The 13,339-nt window shown below is 43.9% G+C and overlaps 2 protein-coding genes across 6 annotated transcripts in view; one reads left to right on the forward strand and one right to left on the reverse strand.

The window, feature by feature from the left end:
- The window catches only part of Acaca (acetyl-CoA carboxylase alpha), a 273,487-nt gene extending 265,946 nt beyond the window's left edge, over window positions 1-7,541 (reverse strand). For both annotated transcript variants that reach the window (XM_041664329.1, XM_041664328.1), the window contains exon 1: window positions 7,114-7,541. In XM_041664329.1, the coding sequence (XP_041520263.1) occupies window positions 7,114-7,154 (41 nt within the window). In that variant the 5' untranslated portion in view covers window positions 7,155-7,541. The remainder of the gene's footprint in view (window positions 1-7,113) is intronic.
- A 72-nt stretch (window positions 7,542-7,613) lies between these two features.
- Window positions 7,614-13,339, forward strand: part of Tada2a (transcriptional adaptor 2A) — a 49,347-nt gene continuing 43,621 nt past the window's right edge. Inside the window, exons 1-2 of one of the 4 annotated variants that reach the window (XM_041664332.1) lie at window positions 7,614-7,711; window positions 9,768-9,878. In XM_041664332.1, coding sequence (XP_041520266.1) covers window positions 9,854-9,878 — 25 coding nt within the window. In that variant the 5' untranslated portion in view covers window positions 7,614-7,711; window positions 9,768-9,853. Of the gene's footprint in view, window positions 7,712-7,769; window positions 7,999-9,767; window positions 9,879-13,339 lie in introns of those variants that run through there. The other 3 variants (XM_041664333.1, XM_041664334.1, XM_041664336.1) reach the window with 3 other exon arrangements.

A 13,339-nucleotide genomic window follows, 5' to 3' on the forward strand; every position in this document is an offset into this window, starting at 1 on the left:
TATGTGGGCATATATGTGCCATAGTAGAGATCAGAAGACAACTTTTAGGGGCAGATTCTCTTTTTCTAGCATGGGGTTTGGAGATCAAATTCAGATTGAGACTTGCATGCCAAGTGCTTTACCCTGGAGCGATCCCATCAGCTCTTCTGGACTCGGCCCAGTTCTTAGTAGAGGTAAGGGTAGAGAGACAGGATTCAAATTCAGGACTCCTATCAAAGTCCATTCTCTCAGAAATACATTAAGCTGGGCCAACACCCTTATAGATACTTCAAACACTCACTGTGCATTCATTCACTGGGCGCAGGAGCAAAGACTGTTTGCCGTCAGATGACAAACATTTTAGGGCCTGTCTGACAGTCAACAGGTGGAGGCCCTGTGTATCAGGATGAAAGCTATGCAGGCAAGCTGCTAAACAGGCATGTTTAATTTTTCTGAATGCCAGGATCTAGAACATCCCCACTTGACCCAACTTTTTAGATTCTAGGCAAAACCTGTTTGAGTCATGAGGCAACTATCCTGTACTTTGTGAGGAAGAGAAAGAAGTCAGTCAGGGGAAAGAGGCAAAAGTTAAGGGTAACGCCAGCTTGGATAGGCCAGAGCATTCTGTAATCACCATGCCATGAAATCTTAATACCCGAGGCTGTGACTACATACATCTTAACAAAACTAGTTTCTTTTGCTTTATTTCTTGTGAATAGCACTCCAAAATATCCTTTTATTTGTGGTATATTGTTTTACATTTTATTCTCTTATTTATAGATAAGGTTTCATGTAGCCCAGGTTGGCCTCAAACTTGCTATGTAGCTGAGGATCACCTCAAACGCCTGATCCTCCAATGCTGGGATGGCAGGTGTGTGTGCTATTACGTCCAGTTTTAGGTAATGCTGGGGACAGAACCCAGGAGTTTGTTCATAATAGATAAACACTCTGCCAACTGAGCTACAGTCCTGTCCCTAAAATTTTAGTGATTTTTTTTATTGTTATTATTGTTGTTGCTTGAGATAGGGGTCTCATGTAGCCCAGGATACCCTCAACTCACAATCTTCCTACTTCTGTGTCCAAGTGTTGAAAATTCAGGTCCATGACACCATGTCTGATTACAAATCCAGTTTTACTTCGGGCTGTGTGACAGGAATGACTTGGGAACAAGTAAACCTTGTTTTCCTTTACTGTAAAGTGGGATATGGCAAGAACCTTTAAGGGCACTTTCTTTTCCTTTCTTTATCTTTTCACCTTGGGACTCACCTTCCCTACAAAGCAGAGACAATGGATATACACGGGTGCTTCAACCCTTCTCTGCAGGCTGGGCAGGAGGGGTGGACACAGACTATAAGACGCCTAGGAATACCACGTGTTGTGGTCCACGCCTTTAATCCCAGCACTCAGGAGGCAGGGGCAGGCAGATCTCTGTGAGTTCAAGGGCAGCCTGGTCTACAGAGTTAGTTCCAGGACAGGCACCAAAGCTACAGAGAAACCTCATCTCGAAAACCAAAACCAAACAAACAAACAAGCAAAAAAAATGTCTAAGAACCTTCTGTGAGGAAAAGGGTTCATTTCCTAACTCTTCTTCAATTTACATTAGTTATTGACTTAGGGTCCAAACAGAGCAGCATTTGGTCAGTTAAGAGAGGCATCCCACTGGGCAGTTGTGGTCTACAAAGCATGTTCCAGGACACCCAGAGCTGTTACACAGAGAAACCCTGTCTCAAACCCAGCTCCCCCCAAAAAGAGAGGCACCCCATTAAAAGCAATGCATCAGGCACAGGATTTGAGGATGGGATGGACCATCTCTGGATGATAGCGTAGATACCTGTTCCAGTTCTCTAACCCTTTGCATGAAGGTAGCCCCAGAGAGGAGACCACAAGGACAGGGAGAGGGAGGAAGACAATGTTCTGAGTCTAAGAGGTCAGGGGATCCTGAGGCCAGGACTTCTGTGAAAAACGCTCTAGGGCTGGAGAGATGGCTCAGAGGTTAAGAGCATTGCTTGCTCTTCCAAAGGTCCTGAGTTCAATTCCCAGCAACCACATGGTGGCTCACAACCATCTGTAATGGGGTCTGGTGCCCTCTCCTGGCCTGCAGGCATACACACAGACAGAATATTGTATACATAATAAATAAATAAATAAATAACTAAATAAATAAATAAATATTTAGCCGGGCGGTGGTGGCGCACGCCTTTAATCCCAGTATTTGGGAGGCAGAGGCAGGTGGATCTCTGTAGGTTCGAGACCAGCCTGGTCTACAAGAGCTAGTTCCAGGACAGGCTCCAAAACCACAGAGAAACCCTGTCTCGAAAGACAAACAAACAAACAAACAAACAAAAACACTCTAATGTAGACATCTCTAATCACCATCCCAGTGAGTAGAACAGTGGTTAATGCAGACCTAAATCCCCTGCTTATCTCTACTGATGGGGTGCTTCCCACAGAATAGAAGGGAAGAAGGCACAGGTGGACTTTGGGATTTGCTTTTAAAAAAACTTATTTATTTTATGTGCATTGGTGTTTTGCCTGCATGTACGTCTGTTTGAGGGATTCCTTGGAACTGGAGTTACAGACAGTTGTGAGCTGCTATGTCAGTGCTGGGAATTGAATCTGGGTCCTTTGACAGAGCAGTTAGTACTGTTAACCACTGAGCCATATCCCCAGCCCCAAGTCTTGTTTTTTTAAAAACATACTTGCCTCGGGAGGCAGAGGCAGGTGGATCTCTGGGAGTTCGAGACCAGCCTAGTCTACAAGAGGTAGGTCCAGGACAGGCACCAAAGCTACGGAAAAACCCTGTCTTGAGAAACCAAAAAAAAAAAAAAATAAATAAAAAATAAAAACATACTTGCATGCCCATTACCAACAGCCATCACAGTCAGGTGGAACAGATGGAAAGTCAGAGGAGAGCAAGTTTACAGAGTCATTCAACATTAGGATATAGAAAGTAAGTAAGAGGGCTGGAGAGATGGCTCAGCAGTTAAGAGCATTGCCTGCTCTTCCAAAGGTCCTGAATTCAATCCCTGGCAAACACATGGTGGCTCACAACCATCTGTAATGAGGTCTGGTGCCCTCTTGTGGCCTGCAAACATACACACAGACAGAATATTGTATGCATAATAAATAAATTTAAAAAAAAAAGTAAGTAAGTAAGAGAGACAGATAGGGTGACATGTGGCTGCAAGTTCAGAAAGATCACCAAATCGAGGCTAGCTTAAACTACACAGTCAGTTCCAGGCCACATAACAAGACTGTCTGTCTCACTAGAAAAAAAGGAAAATTAAGCAGACACATGACAGGGTATTATTTTCACAGGAAGGAGGCCACAACATGCACTTTTGACTCTAACCACAGAGCTCCACAGATGAGGAGGAACTGAGGATATTGTTCTCAACCAATGCAGTCACATTCCAGAGCCTGGCATCAGGAAACAATTTTCTTTGTTAGACTTCTAGTTCAAAAGTCGACTCTTTACTTAGTCAAGAATGAAGGCCTTAGAGTATGTGCTAGGCCTGTCCTGAAGGTCAAGGTTTAAAAACAGTGGCCAGCCGGGCAGTGGTGGCGCACGCCTTTAATCCCAGCACTTGGGAGGCAGAGACAGACGGATCTCTGTGAGTTCAAGGCCAGCCTGGTCTACAGAGCTAGTTCCAGGACAGGCTCCAAAACTACAGAGAAACCCTGTCTCGAAAAAAACCAAAAAAAATAAAAAATAAAATAAAAACAGTGGCCAGCAAATGTGTAAAATTATTGTGTGTCCATTGTATTTCCAGATGTCTCTACAGCGATGGTGAGAGGGACACAAGGCACAGCTTTGACCTGAAGTTAAGTTCAAGGCATGCTGGGAACTCAGAGTTTTGAAGGGTCAGAAGAGGGGTTCTGGGGAAGTGACAGCCAAGCTGAAGTAAAGCCCTCCCTTGGCAAAGGGAGCCAGGAGGTAAGAGCACGTATGAGAACAGGAGGCCTTTCCATGGCGCTGGGGAACTGACGACAAGAGGACGAACAAAGGAGCTAGTCACAGGTTACGCCTAGCTCAGTGGCAGAGTGCTTGCCTCGGTTTCGATCCCTGGCACCAAAACATAACACCCCCAACACACACACACAAAAAAAAGAGTGAAAACAAGATAGATTTGGAAGGGCCTTCTATAAAGAATGATGTATAGATTTACTGTACAAAGCAAGATACATCTTAGAAATCAAGGCAATATTAATAATTAGGTAACAACAGGAATAAACCAGGAGCAGCCTGACCAATTCAGGAATTATGGTCTCTCTACTTGTAAGTCATATTCAGCTGTTTCAAAGTCCAGTAAATGTAGAGAGTACATATTTTATTTTTAAAAAACATTTTTAGATTTATTTTTTTGTGTGTTTTGCCTGCATGTATTTGTATCACTTGCATGCCTGGTGCCCATGGAGGCCAAAGGCATTGGATCTGTCAAGACTGGAGTTACAGGTGGTCGTGAGCTACCATGTAGGCCCTGGGAATTGAACATAGGTCCTCTGTAAAAAGCAGCCAGTCTTCTTAACCATTGAGTCACCTCTCCAGTGTCAGGTCTTCTTAAATCTCACGCATTTTATCTGAGTAGCTTTATCTGTGCCCTTTGCCTTTTTTGTTTCTGTTTTTTGAGACAGGAACTCCTATGTAACCCTTGGTTGGCTGGAAGCTGTGGTATAGGACCAAGCTGGCCTCAACGAACCCTCCTCTCACTGATCCTGAGCGCCTGGATTCAAGGCCTGTGCCACTGGATCTGGCCATACCTTTGGCTTTATTTATTTCACCCGTATCTGCTGGCCCTACCTTTCTGGCTGCTGAGGTGCCAAAGACAAAAGACAGTCTGTTCTCAAGCTGAGCAGAACACAGACAAAGAAACAATTCTCCTCGTTACACAATTTGAGTCCTGAGCTCTCGACTGAGCAGTAAACTTCTACTGTCATTTTCCAGTTAGCATGCAAAACATAGATCTAAAACAAAACTCGGTTTCTCCTCCAAGTGGGTCTTCCTCCAGTTAGGCTCCCCCACTTTTCTTCTGATGGTCTAGCAATGCCACTAGCACCACACTGCTTAAGGAAGAAATCAAGGAAAGCACTGCTTCTAACAGTGTTACCCTTCCTTTCATTGGAAATTTTATTTTTTTATACTTTGGAATAGTGTGCATGCATGTGCGTTTGTGTGTGATATGTGCCTCTACATATGAAGGCCAGATCTTGAGGTTGGGTGTTCTTCAGTTGCTCTCCACCTTACTTTTTGAGGCAGGGTCTGTCCTGAAACTCATCAGTTTGGCTAGGCTGGCCTGCCAATGAGCTCCAGGAATGTGCCTCTCTCAACTCTCCCCAGTGCTGGGATTACTAGTGAGTGGAATACTAGTGCTGACAATCTGAACTCAGGTCCACATGTGCAGCAGGGACTTCATTGACTGAGCCATCTTCCCAGCCCTTTCATTCTCTTTGTTGGGAGTATCACTCAATGAACCTGAAGTTCATTGATTTAGTCATCTGATCAAGAAACCCTAGAGGATCCTCCTGTCTCCTTCCTTTCCCGGGGCTGGGGCTACAGCCATGCAACAGCTCACCTAGGCATTTATATGGGTACTGAGGATCAAATTCAAACACTTCATGGACTAAGCAATCCCACCAATCCCTGAACATTTTAATTCTTGTTGCATTAATTTTTAAGTTAGCCTATCCATAACGGGTTTCATTATGTCATTTTCACATATACATGTTATCATACTTTGTTGTATCCTCTTGAATATATTTTAATTTATAATTTAATTTTCATCCCCCTTGGGCATTTTAATTTATTCTTTTTTTTTGAGTTAGGGTCTTATACACCAGATTGGACTGGAATTTTATACGTTGCCAAGGTTGGCCTCCTGTGTGCTGGGATTATAGGCATGAGCTACTATGCTTTTCTTAAGAACACTGATCTCAATTCTTTATGGGAATCTATCACATCCCAGTGAAACCCAAAATCTAACCAAAGTTCACCAAATGATACACGACCTGGGTCCTGGCGGTGTTTTCCATCATATCTCTTTAATCAGCTCTGTTCAGTTCATTCTAGCCTCTCTACTTCCTTTCCGTGGCAATCAAAGCCATGTGCCATGGCCACTGTACTTGTTCCTCATCTACAGCTCTTTCTGGAAATCCACTTACCTTCCGTTTCTCACTAAATAATCGGATTTCCACTTGTGTGCTGTGTCTGCTAAGAGGCCTTTCTTCCCTATCCTGACTAAAAGAAAATCTCTGGATCACTGTCTTCCCTTGATCCCCATTCACTTCCCATAAAACCATATTATGAGGCATCTTTTAATATTTATTATATATAGTATACTTATCTTTTAATATACATGTGTATATATATAATACACAAGCCTTATAAGCAGGAGACTATGTTTTGCTCACTACCAAATTCTCAGCACCTAGAACAGTGACTGCTCATTGTGCATTTGCCAAACGAATGTATAGATTTGAGGATTCAGTAAATGTAAAGTACTCCATATCATTGATACAATAAATAAGAGGAAAGTGTGTGGATGGGAATATACACAAAACATTAACTGTTCAACATGGTGGGGTGATTTTTCTATTATTATTATTATTATTTTAGATAGATCTCTCAGTTTGCAGCACAGAATGACGTCAAACTCATGGCAATTGTCCTGCAGTCTCCCAAGTCAAGTTGTGATCTCAGATGTATGCCACTAACTACACCCAGCTGAGATTTCCGTTTGTTTGTTTTAACGATGGACTTACATTACTTGTGTACCAAAAAAAGAATAAAGACACCACACAGACAGTGTATAAATGAATTCCAACAGAAGCTGGGTAAATCTATGAGGCAGATTTTTAAGTAGATATACAGCACAATAGTTCAGATCAACCAGGGTTGGAATCCGTTCCCCAGCACTTGGCAGCAATGTGATCCTAAGTTATATTTATTCCAGTGCCTATATTTCCTCAGGTGGAACATGGGAACAGGAATAGTGCCTCCCTCAGAAAGTTGTTTTAGGCGATCCCGTAAATGTAATCCGCTTTGTACAATGCCTGGCATGCAGTAAGAAAGGACTCCATAAATGTAAGCTCTCACAACAGTCTCTACTAGTAGTAATAAGAGATGTTGGGACATACCTAGCCCTCAAGATTGACATCAGAGTGGACCACCACATCATCACTGCACTTCCATGTGGGCATCTGAAGCCCAGAGAGGGGATGGCTCTTTCCAGAGAAGGCAATGGCGACGTCCCAGAAGCATCAGAATGAAAAGGACCCTCTTCACCCCGCAAGGTATTCAGTCTGAACAATCCATGAGTGCCATGGTGCGGTCCAGGCTCGCCGTCCTCCGGCCCAGTACCTCGGGCAGCCTCAGTTTCCTTGCTTGCGACAGGACTGGAGTGGGAATGTTATGAGAAAATCCAGACTGAACCAGCCTGGGCTGCCTTAGAGCACGGCACCGGGATGCCCGCGTCACTGGAAAAGTGACAGCAGGTCAGACTCCTGTGCCGGCGGGGTAGCAGCTGGGTACTACTCTCCCCCTCTCGGGACAGCACCTCCCGGGACCCGCCCGCGGCCGGAGTGGAGGCGGGGCAGACGTGCTCGCGACTGCATGGTCCGGAGCCGCGCACGTGATTCGGGGCCGTGCACGCAGACCGGGGGCGCGCACGTAAGGGAGCCTAGCCCTCACGCGCGACGCGAGGCTCTTCGGCGCGGAGGTGCGAGACCTGGCGAGGTGAGGAGCGGGCTGGGTGGCGGGGACGAGGGCACGCGGGGTCACGAGGTGTGGGCTGTCGCGGCGGGGCCACGCCGGCGCGGGTGGCGGGTGCGGCCGGACCGGTCCCCAGCCCCTCCCCCAGCTCCAGGGCGACTGACGGCGCGGCACCTCAGTGTTCCCGGCTGGGAGGTGGAGCGCGGCCCCGGCCCACCTGACCCGCCGAGTCTCCACGTGGGTCTCCGCGAGCCAGTCTTCGGCTGCGTTTGCGAGCTCGGGGACAGTGACTCGCCCAAGGCCACACAGCAGTCAGGATGAGGGCTGTACAGCTGCTAAGCCTGCAACTCCGGGATTTGCTTCTCAGTTCCTTCCTAGTAATCATTTGAATGTAGCCTGCTTCTCACGATGTTGTCACTGTGCGGGCTTTTAAGAAAGGATGGGAAGAAAGATTTTTGCTTTCTGCAGCGCTGTGCTTTTTGACGTGAAGTGTTTGTCAGAGCGTATTCTAGCTTTCTTTACGGTGGAAGCTTCTATTGTATGGTGGTAGCCTTCCTGTTCACCAACTTGTAAAAACATGTGTGAATACCCCAGTCTTTAGCACTTCCTTTCCTTGGACAAAACAGCCTGTTCCAGGAGAGTGTTAGGATTCCAAGAGATAATTCCACATACACTGATGTACCATTCAGTTCCTAGCATATGGATGTTAACTTATTTCTTTTATTCCTGGGTATATACTATTCCTTTGTTAAATTCATTTTAATCCCAAGCCGGGCGGTGGTGGCGCACGCCTTTAATCCCAGCACTCGGGAGGCAGAGGCAGGCGGATCTCTGGGAGTTCGAGACCAGCCTGGTCTACAGAGCTAGTTCCAGGACAGGCTCCAAAACCACAGAGAAACCCTGTCTCGAAAAAAAAACAAAAAAATAAAATAAAATAAATTCATTTTAATCCCAGTAAAAGCCCCAGTACTCGGGAGGCAGAGGCAAGCGGATCTATGAGTTTGAGGCCAACTTGGTCTAGACAGGATAGATTTATTTATTTCTGGAAACAGGGGTTCTCTGCATAACAGCCCTGGCTGCCCTAGAACTCTCTTTGTAGATCAGGCTGGGCTCGAACTCAAGAGATCTGCCTGCCTCTGCCTCCCAAGTGCTGGGATTAAAGGCCTGCAACCCCACCGCCTGGTTTAGGTAGGATTTCTTGGTCTCCAGTAATAAAACTCAGATTAAAATTTAATTTTTGAGGCAGGGTCTCACTGTGTTGCCCTCGCTGTCATAGAACTCAGTGTGGACCAGGCTGGTCTTAAAGTTGAACTCATAGAGACCTATTTTCTTCTCCCTCCTGGGTTTTGGGATTAAAGATGTCTACCACTGTACCAGCAAATTGTAGATTGATTGATTGATATTGATTGATTATGTATGTGTGCCTGCAAGCCAGAGGAGGGCACCAGACCTCATTACAGATGGTTGTGAGCCACCACGTGGTTGCTGGGAATGGAACTCAGGACCTTTGGAAGAGCAGGCAATGCTCTTAACCGCTGAGCCATCTCTCCCGCCCCCAAGTTGTAGATTTTTTTTTTAAGGACGTACTTTCAAGTCTGTGAACATGGAGGTCTGAGCGTCGTGATTGGCTACCCCACCATTGCCATGTCAGTTTACCAAAGTAAATCCGGCCAAAGAGAATGGATACGTGGCAGAAAAAGCCAAATGTTTATTAGAAATTCTTAGCATTTGCTGGTTATGGCGGAGCACACCTGTGATCCCTGACGTGGGGAGCCAAGGCTTTAGGATCTCCAGTTGGATGCCAGTCTGGACTACCATAGTGAGACAGACGCTTGCTTCAAAAGCAAAAACCAAAGCAGAGATATGTAGCACCCATGTGCCAGGCTATACGGTATGGATAGTTGAGGGTACATTTAATGCTCACAATTCTGAGGTTGAACCTGTTGCATCACACCCCTTTTACAGAGGATAGATGCATAGAGGAAGAGCAGGTCCCCTGCTGTGACAGGGTTGAAGGTGCTGCTTGTAGTAGACCTTTGAATGGTTTTCTGATCCATGTGGCTCTTCTCTTTGTCCATAGGCAATCGTCCATTTTGGGCTACTTCTGAAATCTTGAAGAAGCTCCATATCAAGGAAGAGCCAACAGCAGTCACTGTCATTTAGAGAATGGACCGTTTGGGTTCCTTTAGCAGTAAGTACAGTGGGACAAGTCTCAAGTGAAGACCAATAGCAAACTAAAGTAGAAGTCGATCGTGGAAGCAGCGCCTTTGAAGTTGAATGCTAATGCCTGAAGGAATTATGAATGTAATGTTAAAATAAAATCAACCATTACCTATTGGTTGCCTACTGAACATGTCACAAATGTATTTATCACTCCAAGTCTTAGAATAAAACCAAGCTGAGTGGACCAGCCACCATGTGATTGATGTGTAATTGAACATTTTTATTTTTGAGCCCAGGTTCTTCTCATGTAGCTTAGACTGATCTGGAACTGGCTTTGTAGCTAAGGAAGACCTTGGAGTACTTATTTTCCCAAGTGCTAAGATTTCAGACATGTACCATCATTGGATTTTGAAGAAATAGAAATCACAATATTAGGTGATACACACTTGTACATGCACAGACACATACACACAAGTACAGTCACAAAGTAGATGTTCATTAGTGTTCCAGTAAGAAAAGATTTTGTTTGTCATTTTCTAAATGGCATTCTGCATTTTCCCTACATTTATTTAGAAAAACAGAGGCAGGCAGATCTCCGTGAGTTCCAGGACAGCCTGGTCTACAGATCGAGTTCCAGGACAGGCTCCAAAGCTACAGAGAAACCCTGTCTCGAAAAAGAAAAGAAAAATAGAATCTTTGGACACATCAAGTTCTATATTTTCAGTTTAGCAACACTGCAAATGTAAACTAAACCTACTCCCGCCTACTGTGTTTTGTTTGTTTTTTTGGTTTTTCAAGACTGAGTTTCTCTGTAACAGTGCTGGCTGTCCTGGAACTCACAGAGATCCTCCTGCCTATGCCTCTGAGAGTGCTAGGATTAAAGGTGTGTGTCATCACAACACAATTTTAAAACACAATTGTTAGGGTGTGTATAGCAAGGGCTATACACAGAGAAAACCTGTCTCAAAAAGCTGCTCCCTCCCCCCACAAAAAAAGTTTGAGGTGCTGGAGAGCTGGCTCAATGGTCTTCTGGAGGACCTGAGCTTGACCACCAGCAACCACGTGAGGGTTCACAACTGTTTGTAACTCCAGCCCCAGGGAATCTGACCTTCTGGCCTCCACAAGCTCTGCGTATACATGATGTGTACACATTCATGCACTAAAACATTCATACATATAGAATAAAAATAAAGATTTAAAAAAAATAATTTCAGACTTTTCCTCTTAAAAGTTTGTGAATACTTCCAGTTTACTTGCTTTTTCAACTTGCTTATACTTTTTGTTTTATAAAGATTTATTTTTGTGTATGTGTGTTCACATCTGTGAGTTTATGTGCACTACGTGTTTATAGGAGCCCATGAAGGCCAGGAAAAGGTTTGGGATCACCTGGAACTGGAGTAACAGATGTGTGGATACTGACTGAGTACAGACCCTCAGGCTTCTGCAAGACCAATAAACACTCTTAAACACTGAGTCATATTTCAGATTCTTAAAACTATTTCCTTAGAGTTTTTTTTTATTTATTTTTCTTGTTTTTAATTATGTGTGTATTGGTATATACACATGAGGGCAGGTACCCGTGGAGACCTGGCCGAGGTATCAGAGCCCCTGCAGGTAGAATTACAGGTGGTTGTGAATTATGTAACATGTTATATAATTCATTCTTGCCCCCACACATACATACAAGGTGGATAAATGTAATCAAGATAAATAAACCTTCAAAATCCTGGATCTGTCTTCTGTGCACTCAGTAATTTTAGTTTCAGGAAAATGCATGGAGAGGGATAAATGTGAAATGTTACACATATCAAAGATGCTGATGAAGAAAAAACTGTAAATGTCAGAAATACATACATGGCCACTATTTAGAAACTGGTCAGATTAGTTCTCAACCTTTTAGACCCAATTATTTCTTTTTGTATTTTTCAAGTCTTTTATTGATTGAAAATGGAATGCGTATTTTATTTTATTCAAAAATAAAAACATTTCCATAGTAAAAAGAGTAACCCGTAATGAAATATTATTTTTAGTAAAATAACAAGTATGTCAATATGTTTTAAAAACTTGATTACAGGCACATGTTTATAATCCCAGCACTTAGATGCTGAGGCAGAATTGTCTCCAGTTCAGGGAAGAGCCTGAGTTACAAAGTAAAACCTCGTCTCAAAAAAAGGACGAGGAAGGATAGGAGCACGAAATAAAGGCAGTAAGAGACATGATGACTTACGCAGTCCGCTGCTTAGACTGCATCTTACTGTGAGAAATGCAGGATAATTCAGGCTGTTAGTGATTAAGAAATGCTACAAGTTTTCGTAATCCCTGGGCAAACAGTACAGCCTCCTCTTGAATTGTGTATACTTGTTATACTAGAGTATTCAGATATATTTAAACTGTCAAAATTCTTTCTTGAGACAGGGTCTCAGTAGCTCTCTAGCTGGTGTGGATTTCATAAAGATCTGTCTGCTTGTCTCCTGAATTCTAGGCTTAAAGGCATGTGCCGACACCTAGCTGTCAAAAATGTTTTAGTTGGGGCTAGGGCTATAGCTCAGTGGTAATGTTGCACACCTGCTTGACACATGTACAAGATCCTGTGTCAGATCTCCTGACACTACCAAAGACAAATATTTTTTACATGTGATGTAGAAATGGGTTCTAGGTCATGTAATTGGGATGTTTAGTTTTCTGTGTAGTTGATTTGTTTTGTGTTTGCTTTTCAAGACAAAGAGTTTCTCTATGTAGCCCTGACTGCCCTGCAACTCACTTTGTAGAGGAGGCTGGCTTTGAATTCAGGGAGTTTCACCTGCCTTCTGCCTCCCAAGTGCTGGGATTAAAGGTATGTGCCACTACTGCCCGGCTCCAGTTGAAATTTTTTTTTAATATTTATTTATTATGTATACAATATTCTGTCTGTGTATATGCCTGCAGGCCAGAAGAGGGCACCAGACCCCATTACAGATGGTTGTGAGCCACCATATGGTTGCTGGGAATTGAACTCAGGCCCTTTGGAAGAGCAGGCAATACTCTTAACCTCTGAGCCATCTCTCCAGCCCTCCAGTTGAATTTTTAATGAGATAATGGAAATTTGCTAAAGACTTAAGTCGGTGGGCTTTTTGTTCACATGTTTTGTTTTTGTTTGAACAAGTATCTTGAGTACTTCAGAGCATCTAGAATCCCTGTCCTATCTGCAAAATGCTATTAGCACATCCTAGTCATTGTAGCAGCAAAGACCTTTTTTTGGATTTTCAAAATGTCTTTCCTAGGGGGTGGTGAACCGTTAGGTTAATCAATTGATGCAGTGAACTGTTAAAAAGGATAGGAAAGGATCAGCAAGATGGCTCAAACCTGAGGACCTGAGTTCAGTCCCTGGTTAGCACATGGTGGAAGAAGAGACCTGTCCCCCCAAAAGTTTCTTCTGACCTCCATATGCTGTTGCACATGCATGCACACACACAGACACATACATAAATAATAAAATATAAAACAAAAAAG

Source organism: Microtus oregoni, unplaced genomic scaffold, assembly GCF_018167655.1.
Source record: "Microtus oregoni isolate MIOR12 unplaced genomic scaffold, Mior012 000015F_ref0000493, whole genome shotgun sequence".
In the NCBI taxonomy this organism is placed as follows: domain Eukaryota; kingdom Metazoa; phylum Chordata; class Mammalia; order Rodentia; family Cricetidae; genus Microtus; species Microtus oregoni.